Source organism: Eurytemora carolleeae, unplaced genomic scaffold (genome assembly GCF_000591075.1).
Source record: "Eurytemora carolleeae unplaced genomic scaffold, Eaff_2.0 scaffold160, whole genome shotgun sequence".
Taxonomy (NCBI): domain Eukaryota; kingdom Metazoa; phylum Arthropoda; class Copepoda; order Calanoida; family Temoridae; genus Eurytemora; species Eurytemora carolleeae.
Genome location: NW_019396112.1, coordinates 344,342 through 371,389, shown reverse-complemented (window position 1 = coordinate 371,389; position 27,048 = coordinate 344,342). Strand labels below are relative to the sequence as shown.

The 27,048-nt window shown below is 34.6% G+C and overlaps 4 protein-coding genes across 12 annotated transcripts in view; 3 read left to right on the top strand and 1 right to left on the bottom strand.

Annotated features, from left to right (window-relative positions):
• Positions 1–824: 824 nt before the first annotated feature.
• Positions 825–7,817, top strand: LOC111695258 (transmembrane protein 94). Of its 3 annotated transcripts, XM_023464496.1 has the most exons (11): positions 825–1,661; positions 1,818–1,925; positions 2,133–2,219; positions 2,567–3,028; positions 3,185–3,387; positions 3,438–4,937; positions 5,317–5,456; positions 5,629–5,986; positions 6,352–6,482; positions 6,835–6,904; positions 7,416–7,482. In XM_023464496.1, the coding sequence occupies exons 1-11, from the start codon at positions 1,348–1,350 to the stop codon at positions 7,421–7,423; spliced, it is 3,381 nt and encodes a 1,126-aa protein (XP_023320264.1). In that variant the 5' UTR covers positions 825–1,347; the 3' UTR covers positions 7,424–7,482. The 3 variants fall into 3 exon arrangements, with proteins under 3 accessions (XP_023320264.1, XP_023320265.1, XP_023320263.1); XM_023464495.1 differs by lacking the exon at positions 6,835–6,904 and having other exon boundaries at positions 826–1,661; positions 7,416–7,817; XM_023464497.1 differs by lacking the exons at positions 6,352–6,482; positions 6,835–6,904 and having other exon boundaries at positions 7,416–7,503.
• On the top strand, positions 7,802–10,921 carry LOC111695260 (GTP-binding protein Rheb homolog). Its single transcript, XM_023464501.1, has 5 exons — positions 7,802–7,912; positions 8,429–8,635; positions 8,731–8,832; positions 10,438–10,551; positions 10,835–10,921. Exons 1-5 carry the CDS (start codon positions 7,832–7,834, stop codon positions 10,880–10,882), a joined length of 552 nt encoding a protein of 183 aa, XP_023320269.1. The 5' UTR covers positions 7,802–7,831; the 3' UTR covers positions 10,883–10,921.
• Positions 10,897–14,755, top strand: LOC111695259 (F-box only protein 28). Of its 5 annotated transcripts, none has more exons than XR_002763824.1 (7): positions 10,897–11,103; positions 11,286–11,328; positions 11,648–11,844; positions 12,347–12,579; positions 13,006–13,477; positions 13,585–13,790; positions 14,564–14,755. XR_002763824.1 is itself a non-coding variant. In XM_023464499.1 (6 exons), exons 1-6 carry the CDS (start codon positions 10,921–10,923, stop codon positions 13,633–13,635), a joined length of 1,179 nt encoding a protein of 392 aa, XP_023320267.1. In that variant the 5' UTR covers positions 10,897–10,920; the 3' UTR covers positions 13,636–13,791. The 5 variants fall into 5 exon arrangements, 2 of the variants coding, with proteins under 2 accessions (XP_023320267.1, XP_023320268.1); XR_002763823.1 differs by having other exon boundaries at positions 14,408–14,755; XR_002763822.1 differs by having other exon boundaries at positions 14,382–14,755.
• Positions 14,756–16,693: 1,938 nt separating this feature from the next.
• LOC111695266 (ryanodine receptor) overlaps positions 16,694–27,048 on the bottom strand; it is a 45,725-nt gene continuing 35,370 nt past the window's right edge. For 2 of the 3 annotated variants that reach the window (XM_023464510.1, XM_023464513.1), the window contains 8 exons: positions 24,163–24,375; positions 21,891–22,013; positions 21,262–21,454; positions 20,708–20,789; positions 20,462–20,569; positions 18,779–18,937; positions 17,359–18,705; positions 16,694–17,274 (listed from right to left, as the gene is read on the bottom strand). In XM_023464510.1, the coding sequence (XP_023320278.1) occupies positions 17,199–17,274; positions 17,359–18,705; positions 18,779–18,937; positions 20,462–20,569; positions 20,708–20,789; positions 21,262–21,454; positions 21,891–22,013; positions 24,163–24,375 (2,301 nt within the window). In that variant the 3' untranslated portion in view covers positions 16,694–17,198. The remainder of the gene's footprint in view (positions 17,275–17,358; positions 18,706–18,778; positions 18,938–20,461; positions 20,570–20,707; positions 20,790–21,261; positions 21,455–21,890; positions 22,014–24,162; positions 24,376–27,048) is intronic. The other variant, XM_023464512.1, reaches the window with a different exon arrangement.

Below are 27,048 nucleotides of genomic sequence, written 5' to 3'. Positions count from 1 at the left end.
TCAGAAGTTCAGTAGGGGGATGTTGCGTATAGACGATGTAACAGTACCGATAAGAAGAGTGTAGAGGATGAGTCTAGTGAGTCTAGTGATGCTATCTCATTTGGACTACTGCCGTTTGAACTATTGTTCATTTCAACTATACTGCACGTGGGACCACGTGAGTAGTTTAAATGAACAATAGTTCAAACGAGTAAATTAATATATTGCTCATTTGAACTATTTTTTAGTTCATTTGAACTATTTTCATTTGAACTATTAAAATATTATTAATGAAATAAACAAAAAATAGTTCAAATAAACATAAAAATAGTTCAAATGAACATAAAAATAGTTCAAATGGACAAAAAAATAGTTCAAATTAACAAAAAAATAGTTCAAATGAATAAAAAAATAGTTCAAATGAACAAAAAAATAGTTCAAATGAACATAAAAATAGTTCAAATGGACAAAAAAATAGTTCAAATTAACAAAAAAATAGTTCAAATGAACAAAAAAATAGTTCAAATGAACAAAAAAATAGTTTAAATTGACAAAAAAAATCATTTGAACTATTTTTATGTTCATTTGAACTATTTTTATGTTCATTCTGTGTAATGTTAATCTAATTAATTGTCATGAATATAACTTTATGAATTGATTATAAAAAAAATTTTAAAACTGAATTGGGGTAGAAAAATAGTTCAAATGAGCAAGAAATGCGTTGATTTAAACTACAGGATATGACGTCATGTCAGTAGTTCAAATGAACAATAGTTCAAACGAACAATAGTTCAAACGAACAATAGTTCAAACGTACCATAGTTCAAATGAGAATCCACCGAGTCTAGTTAAGAGGATAAGAAGCAAATGATCCCTACGAAGTATTTAAATGTCGTCTTCTAGTACTTTTTCAACTTATCAAGCAACTATTGCTCATATTTAAAAGTAATTTTGCAAGATATACAAAAGTTATTATTTTTATTCTAGCTGACAGTTTTGCAAAAATATCCCGCTATAGTTTTAAAAATTCTACTTTGCCGCGTATAAACTTTAATATATCAGCTGTGTGTACTTACTACTGAGGAAACCTTGGCATCAAAAACATAAAAACAGGTTTAGCTACGCACTCCCTATCTCATTATCATAATGGCAATAATTGACCTGAAAGTTTTTTGTAAACTCCGAGAATTTTTCTATGGATAGTTAAATTAAAATGTGAAGAAGTTGGACAGTTCCAGAATTCAGATTTGTCACAGAGAAGATGATTTGACAGTTCTCTACCATATGATATCTGAACTCTTTTCCTTCCTCTTTTAAGACTGCAGATCGTCTCAAGTATGGCAAGTTTGGTCTACTAGCAGAGTAAGGATGGAAAGTTTACGGAGCCAGGACGCACTGAGAATTCTTGCTGAGGAAATCCGGGAGCTACGAGATACGTCCTACTCAGAGTTAAAGAATTTAACATGGATCAAGGAAGCATGGCATCCTGGATCCAAAATATCAGGGTTCAAGCTCACCTCGGCTCTGTTTTGTCTTATCATAATGGTTGGTTTATTTGGAGAAGGTTCAGGAGAAAGTCTTTTCTCTGGACTAATCGTTCTATTGATCACGATATTAAACCTAGCGGTCAGCGGTATGGACAGCTACCTGAAGAGAGAAGAGATTTACAGAAAAACAGATAGGTAATAAGTTTGTTTGTTTGAAACTTGTTTGTCATTTTGAACAAATCTTGTCAAATATGTAAAGATTTTGTTATTTTGAACAAGCTTCTCAAGCTAGTCTGTTATGTTGAGCTAGTTTATGTTAGCTTCAAACTCATTAAAAAATTGAAATCTCAGGGTTGTGAATGAGCTTGTAAGAGAAAGTATCCGTGAATGGAATCCTGGAAATTATCCACATCTGCATACACCAATATCAGCTAGTGTTGTGCTACAGTGGGTTATTAGGTCAGTTTTTTAAATAAATCATCAAGTACTATTAATAAAATGCAAAAAAACAAAACATTTTTACTTCATTACTTTTTTCCCTCGATTTATTACAAATCAACCTTCTTTCATTCTTGATATTTTTGTTCCCATCAATTTTAATGAGATTGAATTAGTTTAACGAAGAAATTTTTCTTTCAAAAATTCATGCTTAAGATTTTTTTTCAGGAACAACGAAATGGTTAATCTTCCCTGGGCTCTCCTGGTTAAAGGAGATATAGTTCTTATCAAACCAGGACAAATATCTCCAGCAAGGTTAGATTCATATTATAGAAAGATTCTTCTCAGACTCTCAAAACATAAAACGCAATACATTTTTAACAAAAACTTGAAGTAACAATTAAAAATGAAACTACTTCTGTTAAAAAATAGAGCTAGGAAAAAGTTTTGAAGGAAGTGTCAGAGATCGAAAAAATGGGTTATGCTACTAGGGAACGATAGATGTCAGTGTTAAAAGAAAGGAGAAGAAAAAAGGGGGTTAGAGATTGAAAGAGTCAAGAAAAAAATGCGACAAAGTAGGGAAGAAAGAAGAATATGTCTAAAATTTAAATACTTTAACTGCCCTGAGTTCCAAAATCTGACATTAATATGGTTTGCTTCAGGTGTCAGTTGATAAATGAGAAGATAAACCTGAGCTTGGATCAGGGAGAAACCTTCCATATAGACGCCTTCAAGCGGATGGAAAAGAGTTTGCTACCTGAGTTCAAACCCTCCATGGAACCTCAGAAGTTCCGACTGTCGGAGACACCATACCTGAGACAATTGAAACCAATCCTGAACGAAGCTTCGAACCGTCCAATATCGAAACTTAACAAGCACAAACATTTTCTTAACTCTATCCTGGAGAATATTCTGTTTCCGATCCTAGTTCCCCTGCTCCTAGCCTGGAACTGTTTCCGATACAAGTACAGTTGGAACTGGTTCCCAGAGACAAGTGTCAGTGTTCTTTTTCTTGCAGAGCCGGTTACACTAGGTATCCCTCTGGTTCCACTAGCATTCCCTATCTGGTGGATAATATCCAACCATGCAGCTTTATCCAGTGTTCTAGAGATATTTAGACGCAGGTAGTAAACAATTGTGAATGCAAATTCAAAAGACAGAAACAAATTTTATCTTTAATTAATAAAATGAGCTGAGAAAAATGTAAAATAACATTAAATCAAACACATTATTCATTTAAATTCCTGCACTTACTTCTTAACAAGCTAAAAATATTTCAGTAGTGCAATTCAAACTTCTGATCCGTTCGACGATACAATGGAGACACCAGAGATGGAAGAGAAGGGTCCCGAGGTGACCTGGAGACATGTAAAACGGATCTTAGTCTCAAGTATGGTGGGGAGAGGAGAATATCTTTCACGAACAGAGAACCTACTTCATACACTTGGTTCCGTTACTTCATTCTGTTGCATTGACAAAAAAGGTAAGAAATAAATGGTTTTTTTTCTGAAAATGATAAATTATTGAATTTAGGTGTTTTATCCTGGCAGAATCCCTCAGCGGAGAAGATATTTTTCTTCAAGCCTAAATCAAACCAGGATCTGGACTTACTTAACGAAGATTTTGAAGAAAGTGAGGTATCATCTGAAGTTCTCACGGTTACTCACGACCATAACAATCCTTTTAGGGTAGACTTTGATGATCCTCAGTGGAAAAACTTCATGCCGAACCTGAAACCTCTCGGTCTCTCCATCCTTCTCAACACCTGCAACCTATGGACAGAGGAGAAGTACACCTACTTTTTCCAGCATCTTCTCTGTGAATCTGTCCGGGAACCTATCCAAGGAGATGTCCAAGACACCAATACTCTAGATCTTCTCCCAATACCCTCCAGGGGATGTTTGTGCGAACTTTCCTCCAGGATTGGATTTCCGAGAGGATATGAAAACGAGTTTGAGCTGAAAGAGCAAATGCAAACTTTCCGTCCTGTTATTTCTGCAACGTCGAGAGCAGATTCATTCACCCGGAACCTTGCCCTGGCTAAACTCAAGTTTCCGTTCCCACACATGGTTTCACTCGTGGTAGAGAACCAATACGATAAGAATCTCCAGGTTGTGACTCAAGGTACCGCGGATATAGTGGTTGACTCCTGTACTGATGTTTGGGTTGGAAATGATCTTGTGAATTTAAATGAAGAAATCAGGAAAAAAATCCTCGAGTTTTATCACCGAGCTAGTTTAACCTCGTACTGTTCTGCCTTCGCGTACAGACCAATAACCCGTATTCCGCCCTGGCCGGACAAAGATAATTACCTGGAGTTACCGCAGAACTCATCTCCCTTTATAAACCACTTCCACCAGGGCAGTATGGATTCTATAGACAGGGTTTCCACGGGACCCGATTTTGGCTTAGATCATGAAACTGATGAATCTCTGGATCCGGTTTCTCATCGGGTTTACTCCTGCATAGAAGCTCAGTGTAACCAGACATTTCTGGGTATGGTTCAGATGCAATACCAGGCCAGGGTTGATATTGTTCAGTTTATAGATCTCCTGGAGAAGGCCTGTATCAGGTTTGTACACTTCAGCAAGGAGAATGAATTGAGATCTCGAGTATTCTCTGAAAAGATGGGATTGGAGAGTGGTTGGAATTGTCACATCTCTCTCCGGAACGACTCCGACCTGAAGAACAAGACGAAGCTAATGTACAACAGGAAGTGGGTTACAAAGAAGTTCTCCACTGAGAAGGAGAGTGTAAAGCACTACATGTCTGCATCCGTCCCAGAGAAATTTAATGAATACGGCCGACGACGGACAGACTTCTCCAAGTTCGGAGAATTTCAAAAACCTCTTCTCAATAGTTTAGATAGTGACGGGAGCCTAGGGACCAGGAGTAGTAGTGTAAATACAATGCTCCAGTATGATATGAGTAACCGAGCTCAGCTTCCTTGTGGTATAGAGAACATACGTCCTCATCTACAAGAGATGGATAATGTTCCTCTTCTCGTCAGTCTTTTTACGGACTGCAGTCCAGGTCTGCATTCAACTCATCATGACCCATGATTTATCATTTTCCATACTAAATGTAAACACTTAATTTACCTTATTGGCCTATTTAAAAATACACAAAAAAAAACTATTTTTTGGAACTATGAACACATCTTACGACTCTTTTCCATGGAACCTATTTCCTGATATCCATAGTGGTACTGTCTGTGATAACCATCACGATTTTGCTCTTATAGAGTTTTTAAAAGACCATAATGTTTTTTAGTTTTTATTTTATAATTCCGGCCGTCTGAGACATCTTTAGGTGGAAACATAGTTATGTTACAAAAATTATGGTATAATGTGTGCATCTTGTATTTTCATTAAACTTGCATCATATCAAGATATATTTATTTGTATTTAAGGATCTACCCGTGAGATGGTTAAGATAATGCAGGAGAACGGTGAAGTAGTTGCAACACTAGGCAGCTCTGCTAACTACCATAATATGCAAATATTTCTAGCATCAGACGCTAGTCTAGCTGTAGAACCACTCTATCCACAGGTAGCTTTGGGATTATAGAATTTAGTCATTGGTTAATAATATATCCTCTTAACTTTCTATTTTCATGCCCCCCCCCCCCCTCTATCCACTTTTAAACTAGATTTTCCTTTACGAGACTCTGAGTGGAAAGGAAGAAGAAGAGACGGCTCGTATTATTATGAATTGTTTTTAGGTTTGTCAACATGTCTCCGTGTATTCTTATCCACAGACTGGACTCTCTCCAACCGACCTGGCCAGTCATCTCACAGCAATATCATCCTCAGTTCTGTTCAAGCGAGATGATCAAGTTACTATCTACGGTAGTATTGTTGCCAGTAGAAGACATGTTCTAGCTCTCCGTCATATTCTTCAATTCTGGTGTTCCTCCTCCCTCTTCTTATCCTTCTCCGTTCTACTTTGTTTAGTATTCGCCCTGCCTAGTCCTGTATCAGCTGTTCAGCAGGTTATCCTCTGTATCTTCGTTCTTCCTCTTCTTTCAACCGGCTTATTCTTCTCTGCTTCTGATAGAAATATCAGGAACATATCGACAGGTTAGATTGGACTTTCAATTCTCAAACTAAAATCTTAGATTCATTCTAATTTTCATCTAGAATTATTAGAGTATCAGTGTGTGTTTTTTTAATTTATACTTAAAATTGTATTTTGTAAATACTAACCACTGCTTAGTGCATAATCTTTAAGTTTATCCATCGTTGAGAAGAAATTTTGAATTACGTAATTTAGTTTTAGTAAATCTGTCAAGATATGTTGTTGTCATTAATAATATAAAGTTTAAATGTCAACTTCAAGGATTTATATTGAGATTGAGTTCAGAATTAATTCATTTTTCATTACAATTCCTAAGCACGTGATGTAGACTCGATATACACTTAAAATGAGATTTTCTATTTCTTAGGTAAAAACTGTTCAGTTCATCTCTCCCAAGATATATTCTGGTATTCGAGCTGGTGCTACGGTTGTAGGTTTCTCATCCCTATACTCTCCATCCTTACCTCTCACTTTATATCCATCTTCCATATTCTCCAGGTAGGTTTCTACATCCCTATACTCTCCATCCTTACCTCACACTTTATATCCATCTTCCATGTTCTCCAGGTATGTTTCTACATCCTTATACTCTCCATCCTTACCTCACACTTTGTATCCATCTTCCATATTCTCCAGGTAGGTTTCTACATCCCTATACTCTCCATCCTTACCTCACACTTTATATCCATCTTCCATGTTCTCCAGGTAGGTTTCTACATCCCTATACTCTCCATCCTTACCTCACACTTTGTATCCATCTTCCATATTCTCCAGGTAGGTTTCTACATCCTTATACTCTCCATCCTTACCTCACACTTTGTATCCACTATCCATCTTCCATATTCTTTAGGTAGGGTTCTGCATCCCTATACTCTCCATCCTCAACCTCACACTTTGTATCCATCTTCCATATTCTCCAGGTAGGTTTTTCATCCCTATACTCTCCATCCTTACCTCACACTTTATATCCATCTTCCATATTCTCCAGGTAGGTTTCTACATCCTTACCTCACACTTTGTACCCATTTTCCATATTCTCCAGGTAGGTTTCTCATCCCTATTCTCTCCATCCTTACCTCACACTTTATATCCATCTTCCATATTCTCCAGGTATGTTTCTCATCCCTTTTCTCTCCATCCTTACTTCACACTTTCTTATCTCCAGACTCCAGATAGGTTTCCTATCCCTATCTTCTCCATCCTTACTTTATATCTATCTTACATATTCTACACTCCACCCTCTAATCTTTGGAGTAAAAGAATGATAAATTATAATCAAATTGTAATTTATTTTCTCTTTTAAACTCATTTTAGACTATTTTTTTTCGTAAAAAATTTTATTCTATATTAAGAGTTCTAAAAAACTTGTATGCAGTAAATTTTTAATTCGTAAATTCTAATGAGTGGATTCCAAAACAGTTTTTTGTTAAGGTATGTGAGAAGGAGTGTATTGTTGGACTATTTGTTCTCCAGGACGTAAACTCGACCTTTATCACCCTCTACCTTATCCTCATCTCCCTTACCTTTGTGTCTAGGACGGATCAACTCTGGAAGTTGAAACCCAGGAAGAGTTGGCAAATCCTTGTAACAGGTTTCTGTATATCCGTCCTTCAGATTATCTACCTCACCGTGAACCTTGTTCTATACGAAGCAAAGTATATCTCCGTCTTCACCTGGAGTCTGTACACCTTCTCCCTCTTCCTCACCATCATACTGAACGAATTCATTAAACGTCACGAAATCAAAGTAAATCTCAGATTTCAGAAACGAGCTCGCCTCGACTTTGGAACTAAACTCGGTATAAACTCGCCATTTTAGATTTATTGTTTCAGATGTAAATTTACAGAATGCCGGCGAAACAGAGAAAAATTGCCGTTATGGGATCTAGGTCCGTCGGCAAATCAAGCTTGGCCATACAGTTTGTACAGGTAGTACACCAGTTTTGCAGTACAGTGTGTGACTTTAGTAATATTGTAACAGTTTTAGCAGTACTCGTTAGATTTTCAGGTAGTTTTTTCTCATAATAGTACACCCAAAATAATTCGCGTTAAAAATGTATTTATACATTAAGACAAAGTAAAGGTTGCAATCCCATCAGGCATTGTTCCAACGCGCCTCCTCCCTGGGACCGAATTTAATGAATCTGAGCTACGTCGCTGAACTACCAACCACTGTTTAAAATTTGAATCACCGATTCAAAGTTCAAGATTCAGGAAGGATTTAAATCGGTGATAAAATTTTGAACCGCGACTCGGCGGTAGGCAGTTCAACGACGTTCATTTAATGCCAATACCGAAGGGATATTGAGATTTAAAGATCTAAGGTCTAGATCTTGATCCGATGATGATGGAATTATAAATATTTTGCGGTGTTCTTCTCTGTAGTACTCTAATTTCTACAATGTACATGGTATCTTTATATATAGACGAATGTTTAATGTTTAGGGTCAGTTTGTGGATTCCTACGATCCTACAATAGAGAACACATTTACCAAGGTTCTTAAATACCGTGGACAGGAATACGAGGTTCTAGTTGTAGATACTGCAGGACAAGACGAGTACAGTATCTTCCCTACACAGTACAGTGTAGATATAGACGGGTACATTCTTGTGTACTCCATTGACAGTGAGAAGAGCTTTGAAGTTGTACAGGTACTTTCAGAACAATACTAATTGAAAAAGCCAACCTGTGACAAATCTGTCGACCTTGACCTTGACCTGAATCTTGATCTTGATTAATTATTTAGATAATATATGACAAGTTGGTTGATCTTGTTGGAAACGCTAATGTTCCTCTGGTGCTAGTCGGGAACAAAAATGATCTTCATAATGACAGAAGAATAACGCAGGTAATATCCAAAACAAAATCTATCTTATAAAAAAATTTACGCACTGCTGCTGCCCTTAAGATCATTTAGGATCAAAGTATCCTGAAGTCAGATTTTATGTGAATCTCGGAATTAAGCATTGATGTCAGATTACGTATAACTTGCAGGAATACTTTTAGTTGAGGGATCAAGCATTTATCCTCAAATTTAAAAGTGTCCATATTGGATATTGAGATAAAGCGTTCAAGATTAACGATATTCCAAACATAAGTTCCGACCCATGTTTTGCTTCAAGAGCTGCTTAATTTTAAATATTGAAAAATTAGTTGCATTCCTACAGCCTAAGAGAGTAGAGCTCAGCTCAAAAAGATCTCTGCACTGTTTCCAGTGGACGATGAGAAAGGTGTCTACACATAGGAGAGAGGGAAGGCCAGGCGGCCCGAACCCCGTGCTCAGTAAGCTAGCCTCTTTTCTTATCTACAGTACCCACAGCCGGGGTAATATCAAGATATAGGAATAACAAAGAGCTAATATGTCTTACAACTATTCCGGTTTTATACCCACTCCACTTAGCGATCGGAGCCCTTTCTGGAAGGGCCCTGCGCCACAGCCGATAAAGGGACAACTCCGCATTCTGCATGCAGCGGTGCAAACTGAATGCGATACTAGCTAAGGAATTCCGCTGGACTGGGAAACATTATAACATGTAGACATATGGAGTGTTTTTTTTAACAAAACATTCCTGATACGCCACTCCTACAAACCCTTATCCTCATCTTTACTCTCCTCTACCTACCATCTAACCTTCTCACAAGCAGCAAAATGAGACCCGAGGACATTTCTCTGTTGAATCCTTAAACAAATTACCTTTGAGCGGGATCACTTGATTATCTTTCATTGAATAGCCACCCATCTTGAATAGGAAATAAAAGTGTGCGGTTCATAGTAGGGAAGCTATTACTCCATCGCTGCATTTAGAAACTAAATAACTCATAGTTCTAGGAGTGGTGACCTAGAAAATGCAAGTAGACAGAATGTGGAGCTAAGGCAGCATTTACAAACAAGCAAAACAAAAAAACAAAAAACGGAGAGGTGAATCTATTCAATGAAAGGGTGATCGTGCACTGTCTTAATGGCGAAAAGACAGCGACTCGTAAACATACTTTCAAAAGCAGTGCCAAACTGGACAGGCAAAGGGATGCAAGAAGAAGATAATCTGCAGACGTGCAGATGGAGAAAGGAGAAAAAAGATGAACTTTTGAGGTTATTAATTATGCCTCGTACCATTTTATTTTAGGAATATATAAAAAAAAAATATAAAACACTCGTTAAAAAATTTTGTAAACCATTCCTGTAAGTAGTACATTAAGTTTTTTTTATTCGTTTTTTATCAGAAAATACATGCAAAAAAAACGGACCAAAAACGATCCAAAAACGTGCTTTATGTTATAAATATCGTTTGGATCGTTTTTTATATTTTTAGAATGGAAATATTGCAAAGTTTAATCAAAGCAAACTTTAACAGAATACAGTTTTGAAATCTTGGAACTTTTTTTTAATCTAAAAAAAAACAAAACTATTAATAACACAACCTGTAAGGATATCTAATCTTGAACCTGTGTACAGGAAGCGGGTAAGAAGCTAGCTGGAGATATGAAAGCAATGTTTCTCGAGACAAGTGCCAAGGACAATCAATGCGCTTCAGATATTTTTATCAAGTCACTTATTCAAATAGAAAAGGTGAAAATTAAGTTTATTTTCATTTAAAAGTACTTTATAGGGAAATATTTTACTAAGGGTCCTAGGAGTTCAAAAATCAATAGCTCTGGAGGTAAAATAGGTCAAATGATGTAAATTCTTGAATTTATACACTTTTATCATTTTTTTGACGATGTTGGCCAGGCTGTTAGTTTACTTAATCAATCTAATGGACAGTTCATTAAAATACCTAGTAACTTGGAGAAAGGTCTGAGAAAATCAATAAATAATCTTAAATAAAATTAACCATTCTTGTCTTGTTCAGGCCGAAGGTTCTGGTGTAGAGGAGAAGAAAAGTTGTATAATCTCCTAAACTGGAAACTAAAGCATTTATAGTTTTATACTTTACAGATGGAAAATAAAATGGCGCTGGATACACTTCCGGACCTGGTTCTGGAGAATATTCTCAAGTATTTCTCCTATGATGAAATTGCGAAGTTTCGCTCTATTAGCACCAAGTTCAACCTTATATGCAAGTCAATGCTGACCAAAGGGTTCAAGGCGGTGGAGAAGTATCATCTCAAATGTTTGAAGGTATATTTTAATCCGATTTCGTCATTTTTCTGATGTATGTCGGGGAGGGGGGGAGGCAAAAATTAAAATCATTGAATACGTTACGAGCGGATGAGGAGCGCCGACTCCTACTTCATTAAACGACGGGTTGTCCGATGATAATAACAATGTTTGCTCTTGAAAAAATGTATCATTTTTTCTAGGAGATGAAGGGTAAACTCCCCAGGAGAGAATCTGAAAGGAGAGGTAAATTAACACGTTTAAACTCATTTTGCGGAATATTAAATGGGTTTCGAGCATTCCCAATGACTGACCAATGCACACTGTCCAGTGGCTATGATAGATTGTCATCGATATGCCTTAATGTGAGTGTGGTAATATCTTTGTTAATTGAATATTACCCATTAGCTAACGAGCGATCATGAGAATTTTTATCTTTTTTTTTAGTTACATAAAATGTATTTTAAATATTTAATCGAGATGTATGAAACTCATAAATAAGATGTCCTTTGTCCACCGCAATCATTTGATTGATTTGAATTTAAAATAAAATCATGTACTCTAGATCATCCCCTGGCGAGACACTGTGATATCCTGACAGCTATTGAGACGAGGATCTCCCTGCTAGGAATGACGTTCATGAAGTTTATAGAGTTGGATCTCTGCTGTTTTATCCCAGGGAAGGTTATTGATGAGATTTATTCTGTTCTCAGGAATATTCAGAGCATCAAGAATCCGAACAGATCTTGTGAAGTTCTCCAGGTAAATATGATTAATTAAGTAAGATTTTTGTTCGAAATCCTTCATAGCTCTAGTAATTATGACAGCAAAAAATGGCAGACCACATTTTGTAAATCGCAGGGCTAGGGATATTTTGTGATTTTTGTCTCGTAAAAAAATATTGCTTAAACTAGGTTACAGAAAATGAATGCCGATAATTATTTCTAAGTTTAAAGACGACTTTCCATGTCTTCAATCAATATTAATATTATTTCGGTTTATTTAGAATAACCCTGTAGTTACTTACTTGCTAACTGAAGTTAAATAGAGATTTCATTTTTTATGTTATTGAAATTAATAATATTGAAAATTTAAATAATTTCATGTGTCCAATAATTTTTAACACATTTTCATATGTCTGTAAGGTCACGTAAAATATTTTTGTACTCGATATTTATTAATTTAATCTATCCCCACGTAACGTCATATCTTTAAAAACTTGTATATTTAATTCTTAAATTGGGACTATATCATTTAAATCTAGGAACTGCGAGATATCAGCTCTATGGCGATGGAGTACTTTGATGAGAAGATAGCTCCTGGTTTAAGATTGTATCCTGCATCTCCGAACCGTCTAAACAGCGGATATTTCTCTGGAATATTCTCTTCCGGGACGGGATTCTCTCTTAGTATGAGATACTCTGATAGTTTAAGTCCTCCTAGTACACCTCTCTGCAGACTTCCTCTAAACCAGGCAGTTTCTGAACCTGTACCAAGGTTAGAATTATAATGTTGGTAACATTATTTTTTAAAACTTTTTATTCAAAAATTAATATATTTTTCCCAACTATGAGAATAAACCCTAAAAAAGCTCCGCGCAATCATTTCCTTACTTCTTTGGGGGGGGGGGGGAATGATTTGCAAAAAGGAGGTGGGGGGAGGCAACAATTGATTTTTAAAGAAAATATACACCCCTTGCTATTGATGCGTTTGAAATGAAACGTTTTTATCACAGTTATAAAGTTTTAAATAGTCAGCTTTTTTAAAAACATAACAATCTTGATTTGCCACTAGAATGCTTTCTATCATTTTATTATTTAAAGTTTATTTTGATTTTAAAAATATAGATTTCTTTGACTTTATTCCCATAAAGCAATAATTGACTGGCTATTATTATAGCTTTAACATTTATATCTATTTCAGAGCTAGGCCAAGTTTCATGCGCGCTCTTCAAACCACCGCAAAAACTCCTAACCGAAAACCGTCCGTAAAAGCGAGTCGTCTGGTCCGCGACCTCAAGAAGCAGGCAGACTCCTACAAAACTGCCGTGGAGTCCCAGAACAAGAAGATGTTGGAATTGGACCGGAGAATCGACCAACAGAACGAGCTGATCAATGAGCAGAACGCCAGGTTGGCAGAGCAGGAGGAGAAGTTGGCACAGATGAGCCGAAGACTGTCGGAGAACACGTCTCAGTTCACAGAGATGGATGAGGGAAAGAGCAAGATGATGACCAAGATTGATCTAGGGATGAGAATGCATCCTTGCTCTAGTAGCAGCTCACAGCCTGCACTGAGTTGTGAAACCTTACCCCGAGGGGAAAATACTAAGTCTAGGTTCGGAGAAGATGAGAATATAACTCGTCCAAGGAAACGGGGAAGATCTGATGATATAAAGGTTTAGGAGCACTTATTCATCAAAATATAATTTTTCCGAAAAAGGTTAATAATTTCTCGTAAAACTAAATTTAGAAGAAAAAAAATAAACATGAATATTTGCCGTTGAAGGAGGATACAGCGACGGCCTCAGGAACTCCTAAACGCGTCAGAAAATAAACCTCCACTATCAAATTTAACCAAGCTGATCTAACTTCATTCAAGATTCATTTTATAAAACCACCCTATGTTCTACTGAAGTTAAAACCTTTCTTAATTCCAAATAATTGACCCGTATTGTCATGCACAATGTTTATTTTTTACCCTGTTCTGATGTTCCTTTCTCTTTTGTTAACTTTCCTTTTTAATCTTAAAAAACAAACAAATTTTCTTTTTTTAAATACAAACAATCTAATATAAATAATATGCGTTTTTGATATGTAGCTTTTTATTGTTAGTGTTTTTGTTCAAGGTTTTTTTTGGCTTACATTTTTTAATGTTTTTGGTTTAATGAGGTCGAATTCTAGGGGTTTTTTTGGTTTATTTAGGTTAAATGTTTTTGATAATATAATTTATTTTTACATTTTGGTTGTTTTAATTTAAATTGTTAAAGTCACTGGTTTGGTAAAACCTTGATAAATTGATTGCAATATTTTTTTGACGAATAGAGAGCGAGTTACTGTTGAAAATTGTTTTGGCTTATTTTAAAAGCAAAAGACTCGATAGCTACTGCTGATAGTGCAGAGAAACTATATGAACTATTTAAATCTTGAGTTAACTTAAACATTTTTTCGACTGATCAAGTTGGCTTATCGCCTTTTATGAGTAAAGTGTTATTTTTTTCAAACAAAAAATTTCATTTAAATGAAAATTTATCAGTTTTGCGAATCAGTTTGAATATTATTTTTAAGGAAAAATTAATTAAGCCGGAACCATAAATACAAATTTTCAGATTGAAATTGTAGAATAATCGCTTGATGTCTTATTTGTTTTCACCAATTTTTATTACCTATCTCAAGCCAAAATTAGTTCTAATTTATTATTTATATTTGAATAATAATGGCGCCAAACAACAATAAAAATTGTCTAAAATCATCCTGTTGTTTAGATACTAGGGAAGGAAGCATTTCAATTGCCTTTAATATTATTGACTTAAATTTTGCTAATGTACATTATTTAATTTGTGCAGCACATTGTTTTGTATGAATGAAACAAACCTTTTTCTAGATTCAAATCTTTTTTGTCTTATATATATATACCGCAGAATATTTCATATTTCAATAAATTATTTTACTATTTTCATATATTTTTAGTCAGAATACGGATCCGAAATGGAAAAATATGGATCCGGATCCAGGTCATTTCTGCAAGATTTACTGATAAAAATTTAATAAAGCAGAATTTTCAAAATATTAGTGTTTTTTTCGCTTATATTTATGCTAAAATTTGATGAACCATTCGGAAATAAGGAAATTTTTATGTTATGATCTTACTTTTTTCAAAAGTTCAGATTAGGGTATTGAGATTAATAAAGTTTTTTAGCAGTTTTTGGTTGATATTTTACCAGTTGGACCAGAGCTGAAAACTTTAGAATGCTGGATATCGGGCCGGATTAATGCTTGATCCTCTCTTTTTGATAATCTCAAGATTAACATAATCTTGCAAGATTATCTTAAAAGTGTATGAAAAACGATAAAATTCAAATTAATATTTAATTTTAATCATCTGCGAAACTGTAGCAGCCAATCAGATAAAAGTGGGAAACCAATGAGAGAACAGAAATATTCTCATTGGAGAAAACAACGGATATCCAGGGAGAGAGAAAAAGAGTGGATTAGGACAAAAATGAAAAGTTTCCACAGTGGATATTCGGATCAAGAAGTCAAGATTAAAGTTTATCCATTCTAAAGTTCCCAGCTCTGGATCCGTAGATCCGCAATTTTTGCGGATCCAACGGATCCTAAGCACTGGCTCCTGCGTATGGTTTTAACAGTCTTACAGAACCTTAGAACACGTGCAGATCATGCATAAACAATATTAGCCTCTTCCTTTTAGAAGATTATGTACAGGGTTACCCACAAAGGATAATAAAGACGATCTAAAACGCTTAAAATATCATAATTCCAAGGTTGAATTAAGTCTACTATTTTGATTCTAGTTGTTTAATGGATAATTTAATGATTTGGTAAATAAAGAACCATGGATACAGGGTGACAGACAGTATAAATTCCCTACTCATTCTTTGTGGGTAACCCTTTACGTGAAAACTTGTTCCTTGACTGTCTACACTCGAGGCTCAAAATCCTATCCTGAGAATGCCACATCCTAAACCTTATTAATATAGTGTGTCCCACTAAACATGACAGTTGTAAGATTTCAAGACCGTCTTTGATCTGTTCCAACTGGTCAATTTCGAACGAAATTTTTATATCTCCGCGTTAACGAACAAAGAATAGTACTCCTGCACCCCCCTCTTTAGTAATGATGAGGCTAGGGTTCTTAGCCCCCTTTTTTTTTTTGAAAAGTTAGTAGGGTTAAGCCTCCTTTAAAGCCCCTTCCCTAACTCGACCCTTTTCCCCCCCCCCCCTCTGCAAATACTGGCAATGCTCCTAATGATAATGAATCTAATACTAGTAGTATTTTGGCGAATGTAAAGAATATAATCAGACTACACTTGATACTGCATACTTGGATATACTCTACACTAAACATACACAATATAGTTTATACAGGGTTCAATTCTAAAAACATTCTACAACTTTGAGTCATAAGTCATTTTTAATCTGAAGAGTTTTTATTGTTTAAAATAAGAGGTTTCAGCGAAACAAAAACATTGCTTGATGAAACAAAGCTTTAAGGGAACCGTTGTAAATCGGACATTACCATCTTTGCAATGGAGGGTCACTTTAAATTAAACTACAGTCCCTTTAAGCCTCACCATGCTTGAGTAAACCTGAATCTACACCTCTTTCTCAAAACTGTGGAAAAAATAAATTTGTGTAACTTCCGTTTCTCTAAAACCATTTATCTTCGGGATTTCTAAATCTTTTTAATTCCAGACTGAAACCGAATGATTTATTTTCATCTCAAATCTTTTATTGAATAGCAGTAAACTTTTTATCGTATGTTGGTGAAAGGAATAATAGAAAAAAGTATTTTTTTTTTAAATATTCTAGAACAGTAACGGCCCATGGACAAATTTCTGTACACGTCATCTTTCTTTATTTTACTTTGGAGCTAGCTAGAAGCATATTTATATTGTTTTATAACATTTAAATGAATCTTATTTTACTGAACAAATTAAACTGTTCTCAAAACCATAATTCTTATAGTTGTCTAGCATTGATAAAAATCATTGAAGCGTACAATACACATTTTACAAAGGAATTGATTACTCGCCACAAACTCTATTTTTCAAATACCTATCTTTACAAGCGGATGGTATAAACCCTTGATATTTTAAAAGTTGAATATTAATCTTTGAATGATATATTAGAGGTACATCTACGACATTAGGTTGCAAAGATTTAAGTTTGAAAAGAACCGTAGCGAGTTATCAGTTCCTTCGCTTGAATATACTGGAAATTAAACAATGATATTAAAAAACAAATGTTCTCGAAAATTCATATATATAGTTCTTTAAATATCACTGTTTCTATGTTTCTCCTATTCCCGCCTACTCCGAGTTGTCCTAATCTCCGCCTCCTCCTAGTTGTCCTAATCTCCGCCTCCTCCTAGTTGCCCTAATCTCCGCCTCCTCCTAGTTCTGTTTCGTATTGTTTTCTAAAGCAGTCTCCTTGTGGGAAGAAATCCCAGCACCTGAGAAATAGATAGTTCATGATAATACTTTATCTTTCTTAAAATCTCTTGTCAGGGTTTTAATATAGTTTTATAAATGTTTACCTGTTCTGATACATATCCCAGACTAGGGTTTCCTGTCCAGTGTAATCATTCTCATCCTTTTCAATAAGATACTGAACAAAGAACAGGTAATTTGCAAGGTTGTGCTCCTTCTGCACATGGATATCAAACCCATGCGGAACCTTGTCAAAGTAATCCTTTCCTATCCCGCATATAAAGCAGTTGTTTTCTAGTTCGTCTTCTACTCCTTGCATTTGGTCTCGGAGTGCTCCGAACGCGTCAATGATGAAACCCTGGATGATTGCAAGAAGAATGACGATAACGAAGAAGAAGAATGAAATGTCAAAGAGTATTCTGACGTACTCATAATCATCTCCGTCCGGAGGCTCGATTTCGTCTCCGATACCTCCTCCGGCTCGAACTCCTTTGTACAGATGGAAAACGAAGCAAGTCAACATATCATGACATTTAGCATCAGGTTCTCCTTCCTCCTCCTCAGATACGTAGAACTTCCTAAAGAAATTGAACGCTATCACGGTGTAGATGTAGACGATGATGGTCAGAAGCATGACGGTCAAGACCAACTGCTTCCCGTTGTGTGTGATAGCCTGCAGGATGATCCTGAGAGCAGGTACTCCTACAGCTACATCAATCAGATGTGCAGCAAAGAAGAAGTAGTTGTAGTTACCCAGGATAGAGAATATGAAGTACCAGAGTTGATAGAGGAAGGAGTTGTCTGTTACAGTTACTCCAGCCTTCCACACCTGATATCTCCAATCTATCCCCAGGAAGACCTGCATAATTCCTCCCCGGTCCTCCGTTTCCGTCTGAGAGCACAGTGCACTCTTCTCCATCCCTAAAATAGTGTTGATCTGATCGAACTCGAACTGATCTGAGTACTTCTGTCGAACTCTCTTCTTGATAAACTTGTCCCAGTAAAGGCAGGGGAAGGATTTAGCAGAAATGACCAACTTGTCCCAATGAGCCTTGATATCATCGTCCTCTGGTTGCTCGGAGATGTATAAACCTTCGAACTCCATCTTTCGTGCAACCTCCTTCTCTCGCTTGAAGATTCCAAGAGGAACTTTCAGATTGTAGTAAGCGATCACCATGCAGAATGAGACGATAGCGTGGATGATTGCAAAAGTTGAGACAAGGTACTCGATGTAATAGAACTGCTGATCAACATGAATCCATTCCTCAGGATCATCATCTTCCCCGTCATCCTCTTTAACCTCGCCAGAACCATCATCAGCTTCCTGGTCTTCAGATAGTTCATCATTATCATTATCATCGTCATTTTCAATAGCTGTGGCTTTGTAGAATAGAAGAAGGAAGTTTATTATGAAAGCAATGGCCAGAGCTGCAAACTTCATGTTGAAGAAATTTCTGAACAATTATTTTTTTAAATAATATTTCACATTTTATATAAACATAATTCTATTAGTTCATTCTACCCTACCTTGTGAGAATACCGACAATCTTACGGAAGAATATTCCAATATCGATTTGAGCAAGAGGAGAAGGTTCGGTTCTGTGCTTGGCTCTAGATTGAGCTGCTAGCATTGCTGCTTCTTGTTGAGCAGCTACCTCCTCCCGTTCCCGATCCATCTTGGCCAACCTTAATTACGGAGGTAAAAATCTACAGAATGTCCCAATAAACATGGACAGTAACAGACGACCTACAAGTCATCTTTAATTTCATATAGCTGAAGCATTGTACAATGTACGTCTTTTGGGCTTCCAAAATGTGGTCTTCCTTCTTTTTGTCTTTAGAATTAACGTAGATATTAGACTTAGGATAATGTTGATTTAATATATTTCCCAATATCTCTGTCAATTTTATTAGTTCTAAATTGGAAAATCACTTTTCATAAAGCCCAGGATAATTACTGTTGTTCGTTGATTATTATAATTAAAATCCCATGCAGATCAAAGACAATTTAAAATTACAATGTTTCTTGGAGCACGTTGTATAACAACAAACCAAGTCATTAAATACAAAAATTGCGAAATTATACATTTTTACTTATTAAACTTAAAGGGACACACCGGCTTTGTAAGGTACAGGGTGTCCTAATAAGCATGGAAATTCAGTGACGAATTCGAAATCGTCTTTGCAAATAATTCTTTGATTTAGTATAGTGACATTATAGACACATCATTACAGTCTTACCCTTTTCATAAAATAAACTTTAGCAGACATAATAATATTATGGCTTTTGAAATTAGGTATTACAATGCTAATTCATAACAAAGACGATATCGAATTCGTCACTGAATTCCCATGTTTTTGGGACACCCTGTAGTTAAATTGAGTATGCAGTGTAGTGGACAAATTCTTTAGGATTCATTTGAGTCATATAAAACTTTTCCACGATGTATAATTACCGAGTTTGAGTGCATAGTCGACGTTCAAAATCATAAATTTGGGTGGTTACGTTTTCAGTATCGGGTTTTTTTAAATTATTAAATAACGACGACGAAAAATAAAGTAAAAATTATACAGTAAACTATAAATTAGATAGTTAGGAACATATTTCTCAAAAGAAATTTGTCCATAAATTATTATATTGAGTTTCTTATTTTCTTTTAATTTATTCACAGATTTCTAAAAATTCTTCAAATGTCGTTTTTTTTTCAATAATAATTCCAGAAAATCTTTGTGACTAATGAGAAACTAGAATAATGAGAAAATAGAAACTAATAATTGAACAAAATTACTTTTTTTCGATGTTAAGATTAATTTTTATTTTCTCCACTTGTTCCTAAACAACTAACTAAACAACTGATTTTGAACGTCGACTTTGCGCTCAAACTCAGGATTTAGAGATCTTTAAAAAGTTTTATATGTCGCAAATGAATCCTAAAGAATTTGTCCACAAAACTGCATACTCAGTTTAAGTACCTTACATAGCCGGTCATGTCCCTTTAAATCTTGCTATCAAAATCGTATTTTTATGGTTTTTAACAACTTAATTTTTATTATTATAGTGATAAGAATTAGTATCTTCACCTTAATCAATGGATAAAGGCTTTTATCTATCTCCGCCTATATTTACTGTAAAAAAATTTCAATCCTCTTTATATTTTAAGTGTTTTCTGCAATACTTCTGTTAAATATTAAGTTAAAAATGTGTCTTACTGCTCTGGGGTATGTGTCATCATCAAAGGACTATTTGGTTGAGAAATTAATGATTCTTTACGAACTGGAGCGGATAAATCTTCCTCAACACCACTCAGAGAATCCGACCTAAACAGTAAACAAACCTCAATCAAACAAAAGTTACAAATATTTTTAATGTACTACGCGGCTCATGGAATCTCAAATAATGTCAGTAATTTTTCTATTTCTTAATGTAAAAACTTATTTCAATATTATTTTTTTAACCTGGTGACTAGACTTTTTCTCCCATCCTGAGCAGGTTTCGAGTCCTCTTCTCCGTCCTTGCTCTCACACTTTGTGGCAGATTCTGGTCGTACATATTCAGGATTAAATTTTAACTAAGAATCTTTTTATTCCTAGGGTCTGTTTTAGGCAAAAATTGACAAAAATATACAGGGTGTCCTAGAAAACTTGACAGTTGAGAGACGATTTAAAGGTCGTCTTTGATTTTTAAAATAATTCGGAGCATTATTTTGTCAATCCAATCATAGAAATATAATTTTTGAAACCTTACTCGTAAGATACCTTTAGCCCTGGACATTTCCAAATGTGGTCTCACTTTATATGTTTTACAAAAAACTCGGAGATATATAGAATAGATTCAAATTGGTCAAATTAAACCAAAATCATCTTTAGATGGTCTCTCAACTATCCTGTTTAGATGGTCTCTCAACTATCCTGTTTGGTTGAACTGTTCATATGCACAATCAGGTTTTGTATTATAATATGTGTATTATTGGTCAAAATAAGCTATAAATGTTAAAAATCTAAAACCTTACTTTTTTTGCTGACCCTGAGTATCTCCAGCTCCTTGGCAGTCTTCTCCTCCTTACCAAGCTGACCGCGCATCAACCTGAGGAAGAATGAAAGGATGGAGAGGATGATACCAACCAGAAACAAGATCAAGGAGAGAAAGGAACCGGAGATAAAGATTGCTAGTTCTCCTCCGGACATAGTTTTCATCAGGTTTACCTAACAGAGATAAGGAAGATCAACATTGATAAACAAAAAAAATTTTGTTTTTGGTTTTCCCAGTGGTTATTATTGTAAAATCAGAACTTGATGGTCTCGTTTTTTTCTGTTTGATGATTTTTCTCATCATTTAACTACATAAAAATTATTTCTCTCTATTTTTTTAACCAATCCTTTCTTTTATTTGTATCTTTTTAATTTTTTTATTTATTATTCCATTATTCATAATTGTTTACTTTTCTGACATTTTGTAACTTGTTTTGTAAGAAAAGGAAATACAATTGTCCGAAAATGCAGTGAGAAATTATGTGAATCTCGTTATAAAATCCTGAAGCATGATATGTTTGGGGTCTATTTTATAAGATAAAAAAGTTTTTAACAAAGCAAAATGTTTTTAATTTAACTCTTGAGATCATTGATTAAGTAATCTATGTACCTGTTTAGATATATTAGAAGGAGAAAATAATCCAAGCATCTCAGATATTTTTTCCTTCAGCGGAGCAATTAATCCTCGAGGTTCATCCTCCATAGGGAGAACAGGTCCTTTCTTACGAACTATCTATTATAGAAAATTATAAAATCATAAAAACACTAATGCGAAGTTTCTAATGGATCAAATAGAAAAAATTGTCCGAAGAATTTCTAAAAGAAAGCACACAAAAAACAGCGGAAACGAAGAGTCCGATTGAGGAAGAGAATTCCTTAATATTTATCCAAGAACATTAAGTTTGTGAAATATTGTTTTGAACCTCCAAACTACGTCACTTTTTAATATTTAGTCATCATTTGTCAGGATTTTTTATTCATATTTTATCATTATTTTTTTATAACAAAATTGAGGATATCCTGCTTAAATAGAGCTACTAAGCGCCCTCAATGTTTCTTTAAAAAGGTTAGGATAAAGGAATAATAACAAAATTGAGGATATCCTGCTTAAATAGAGCTACTAAGCGCCCTCAATGTTTCTTTAAATGTTCTTCGAATAGGGACGTGAATTTATTTGAAAAATTAAAAGAAAAGTCTTTTCACAAGTTTGCTGATTCAGAAGTTAATTAGAATTTATTTAAAATAGAACTTCTTTGTACGGAAAAGCGTTCTTGAAAACCTTGTCTGAAAACCTTGTTTGAAAAAATACTCCTCGAAATTTTTTTCTAATAAACGTCCTTGAAAAAAAAATTATAAAAAGGCGCTTTTGAAAATCTATTAAAAACAACGTCCTTGAGAGTAAATTATAAAAAACGTCCTTGAAAATCTAATAAAAACAACGTCCAATTGAAAGTAAATTATAAAAAAGCCCTTGAAAATCTATTAAAAACAACGTCCAATTGAAAGTAAATTATAAAAAAGCCCTTGAAAATCTATTAAAAACAACGTCCAATTGAAAGTAAATTATAAAAAAGCCCTTGAAAATCTATTAAAAACAACGTCCAATTGAAAGTAAATTATAAAAAAGCCCTTGAAAATCTATTAAAATCAACGTCCTTGAAAGTAAATTATAAAAAACGTCCTTGAAAATCTAATAAAATCAACGTCCTTGAAAGTAAATTATAAAAAAAGCCCTTGAAAATCTATTAAAATCAACGTCCTTGAAAGTAAATTATAAAAAAAGCCCTTGAAAATCTATTAAAATCAACGTCCTTGAAAGTAAATTATAAAAAAAGCCCTTGAAAATCTATTAAAATCAACGTCCTTGAAAGTAAATTATAAAAAAAGCCCTTGAAAATCTATTAAAATCAACGTCCTTGAAAGTAAATTATAAAAAACGCCCTTGAAAATCTATTAAAATCAACGTCCTTGAAAGTAAATTATAAAAAAAGCCCTTGAAAATCTATTAAAATCAACGTCCTTGAAAGTAAATTATAAAAAACGTCCTTGAAAATCTATTAAAATCAACGTCCTTGAAAGTAAATTATAAAAAAAACGTCCTTGAAAATCTAATAAAAAGAACGTCCTTGAAAATGTATTCTCAAAAGCGTCCTTGAAAGTAAATTATATAAAACGTCCTATGCAATTTATTTTATAATTTATTTTAAAATGTTTTTAAAAGTCTATTATAAAAATCTAAGAATACCGGAGGTCCTGCAGGAAATATGGGGAAATAGAAAATAATATTTTAGTTTTCTCCAAGATATTCTTAACATTAGAACTCTGCTTATCTTAATTAAATCAAACTTTGGAAACTCATTCGTTTATCATTTAATCTTTATTTGTAACATGTCATAAATATCAATGATAGTATTCAATAGATTGTGAATAAATTAAAATGTTTTTGTTTTGTTTAAGAGCTTGTAAAAATCCGAGATGAAACTGATAAACATGGAAATTAATAATTGAGACTTTAAAATTTTATAGGTTCAGGAATAAAAAAATTGTATCCTCAAAGGTTCGACTTTTTTTACCTCAAAATGCGGTCTAACTCATTTGTAACTTAATTGTATCTTAAAATTGGGAAAGATAATTGGATAAATTAAATAAATGGAAATATGACTTTTTATGTCTATGTTAAAGAAAGAAAAGCACACTTCTACATTTTTGAAATTCTAAGAACTTCATTTTTTGAAGCTATTTAAAGTTTAAAACTGCTCAAGAGTCAGGGACTATTGTATCAATAAAAATATTATTGTAATTTGTAGATTTCTTAAAGATTTGATTTTTTTAAAAATATTTTGTCAATTTAAATATCTGAAAAATACTGAGATATATATTACCTGTCCCTCCCCTTCATCTGTGGCCATTAAGCTGGCGCTATGCTGCATTTCAAATATGGCGTCCTCGCAGAAATCCACGAAGCACTCCATCTTCTCCTTGTCCCCGCCGTCGCTGATGGTTGCGTAGAAGAATGCTTTCTTAGATTCCTTGATCTGTGGTTTCTCCCACTGATCAAGTTTATCTTCATCTATCTCAAAATAAACTCGTTCAACCTGATCAAATTAAATAATGTCAATTTGTTTTGGTCGAGTTCTTCAGAACTAAATCCGATTGCGCTGGTAATAGTTTCAAGTTGATTGGGTAGTTTTTTATTTATAGTAGGCAATAGTCTAAATTCATCTTGTTTTTGTTGCCTTCATATCCGCTGACATCATGCTTTAGAACAAGAGATCCATAGAAAAATTGTACCGTTCGAATCAAAAACTGTTGATATTTATTTCCCTAATGATTTCTTCTTTTAAGTTATACCCCCCCCCCTTCTCTTCCCCTCTCCTAACCAAAACTGAATAAAAGGCAAAATTTTCTTTTTATCTTTAATATGAATTTTTACTCTTTATATCTGGATTCAATAAATGTATTTTATAGACGTTTATGAAACTAATATCATATAATCTCGAAATTCTGAAGCAGTAACTTTTAATAAATTCAGAAGAATGCTGAACAGAAAAATCTAATCTCAAGTTTTCAATTTTGAGTATTTTCTAAAGTTGAATGGTTTAGAGTAAGTGTATGTTCCCTTCTATACAGGTTAGAGTTGGATAAAGTTGAGAGTATTGGTTCTAGTTAAAGCTCCCCCCCCCCCTTTCAATACCTCTCCCCCTTCCTAACATACTGTTCCTAAACTCAAGGGATAGAATTCATGTTTCCTTAGAATTTACAAGTTTAAGGAGAGGATAAAAGGATAATTATTCTTTCTTTAAAGATTGTAAAGAAAACAGGATTTATTTATTGCAACCAAGGTTAATGGAAGAGAGGTGATTTAGAATCAATCCTAGAATAGATAACAGAGCAAAGGGCGGGGGGCTTTATTGGTGGAGAAGGGGGAAGTAAAGAGCTTTGTTTGTTATTTAAAGATATATAATAAAAACGGTTGGGATAAATGAATAGAGGTTAGAATTATGCTAGAAAGGTTGGGATAAAGGAATAGAGGTTCGATATATATTAAGTGTAGAAAGATGAAAAAGAGTGAAGTGTAGTTGTATGTAGAGATGGCTTATGCTTTTAGAAAAAACATTGGAAAAAGGTAGAAAGGGTAGAAAGATAATGTAGAGGGTAGAAAGATGATGAAGAGGTTAGAAAGATAATGTAGAGGGTAGAAAGATGATGAAGAGGGTAGAAAGATGATGAAGAGGGTAGAAAGATACTGAAGAGGGTAGAAAGATAATGAAGAGGGTAGAAAGACGATTAAGAGGGTAGAAAGATAATGAAGAGGGTAGAAAGATAATGAAGAGGGTAGAAAGATGATTAAGAGGGTAGACAGATGATGAAGAGGTTAGAAAGATGATGAAGAGGGTAGAAAAATGATGAAGAGGGTAGAAAGATGATGAAGAGGATAGAAAGATGATGAAGAGGGTAGATAGATAATGAATAGTGTAGAAAGATGATGAAGAGGGTAGAAAGATGATGAAGAGGGTAGATAGATAATGAATAGGGTAGAAAGATGATGAAGTGGGTAGATAGATGATAGACATATAAGAAACCTAGTAAAATACACTAGATAATAACACTATATATATAGACTGAATCATTGTAATTACAGCACAACATGAACGAGTAAGAAATGAAGAGACTGAAAGCTTTTTTACTTTTCTCAGTTCTCACGGGACCCCCTTGGTTAGACAGATTTCTTACAACTTTTTTAATAATGTACACATCATGTCTTTATGTAGGGAGAAAAGGATGGTATGCTGATAACTTCAGAAAAAAAATATATATAGGGAAGAATCTTCAAGTAGATGGTTGGGGAGGGGTAGGGGGATCTTGAAGTGAATGTCAGGGGAGGGGGAGAAGATCTTGAAGTGGATGGCTGGGAAACGGTGTAGGGGCGTAGGGAAGAAGGATCTTGAAGTGGATGGTTGGTTAGGGGTGTAGGGGGAGGGAAGAAGGATCTTGAAGTGGATGGTTGGTTAGGGGTGTAGGGGGAGGGAAGAAGGATCTTGAAGTGGATGGTTGGTTAGGGGTGTAGGGGGAGAGAAGGATCTTGAAGTGGATGGTTGGTTAGGGGTGTAGGGGGGGAGAGAAGGATCTTGAAGTGGATTGTTGGTTAGGGGTGTAGAGGAGAGGGAAGAAGGATCTTGAAGTGGATGGTTGGTTAGGGGGGTCATACTATGAATACACTACCCTACAAAAACGCTTCACTATAAAAACGCTATACTAAAACGCTACCCTACAAAAACGTTACAAAGGCTTTATTCGCTACAAGTTTATAGCCTATTTCTGTTTGTGTCTAACATTTGAGTAATTCAAAAGTTCATAATTATATATATATATATTTAACAATTCTCATAGTCGTAAATTGAAAAATTACTATTGTATCACAAATTAGTACATCTATTTCTTTAATGAGCAATTAATTCTATTTCTAGATATTTCAAATACCGGGATGTACAAAATATCTCGTCCAATTAAAGGGAGTGTTCGCGAAAAATGAAAGAGGGTATAGGCTTAATGCGATAAAAAAGCGCTTTTGATCGCTACTAATCTTACTTCTATCTGTTGCTTCTATAAGGAGAAAATTGCTGAAAACGACTTAAACCAACTTTTGCTGAATAACATAGCATCCACCCAAGTTGAGAACGTTGCAATATACGAATCGTATCATTAAAAAAAATCATTTTAATTTCAAACATACCATTCAGATATTACAACCTATAGTCATCGATTAT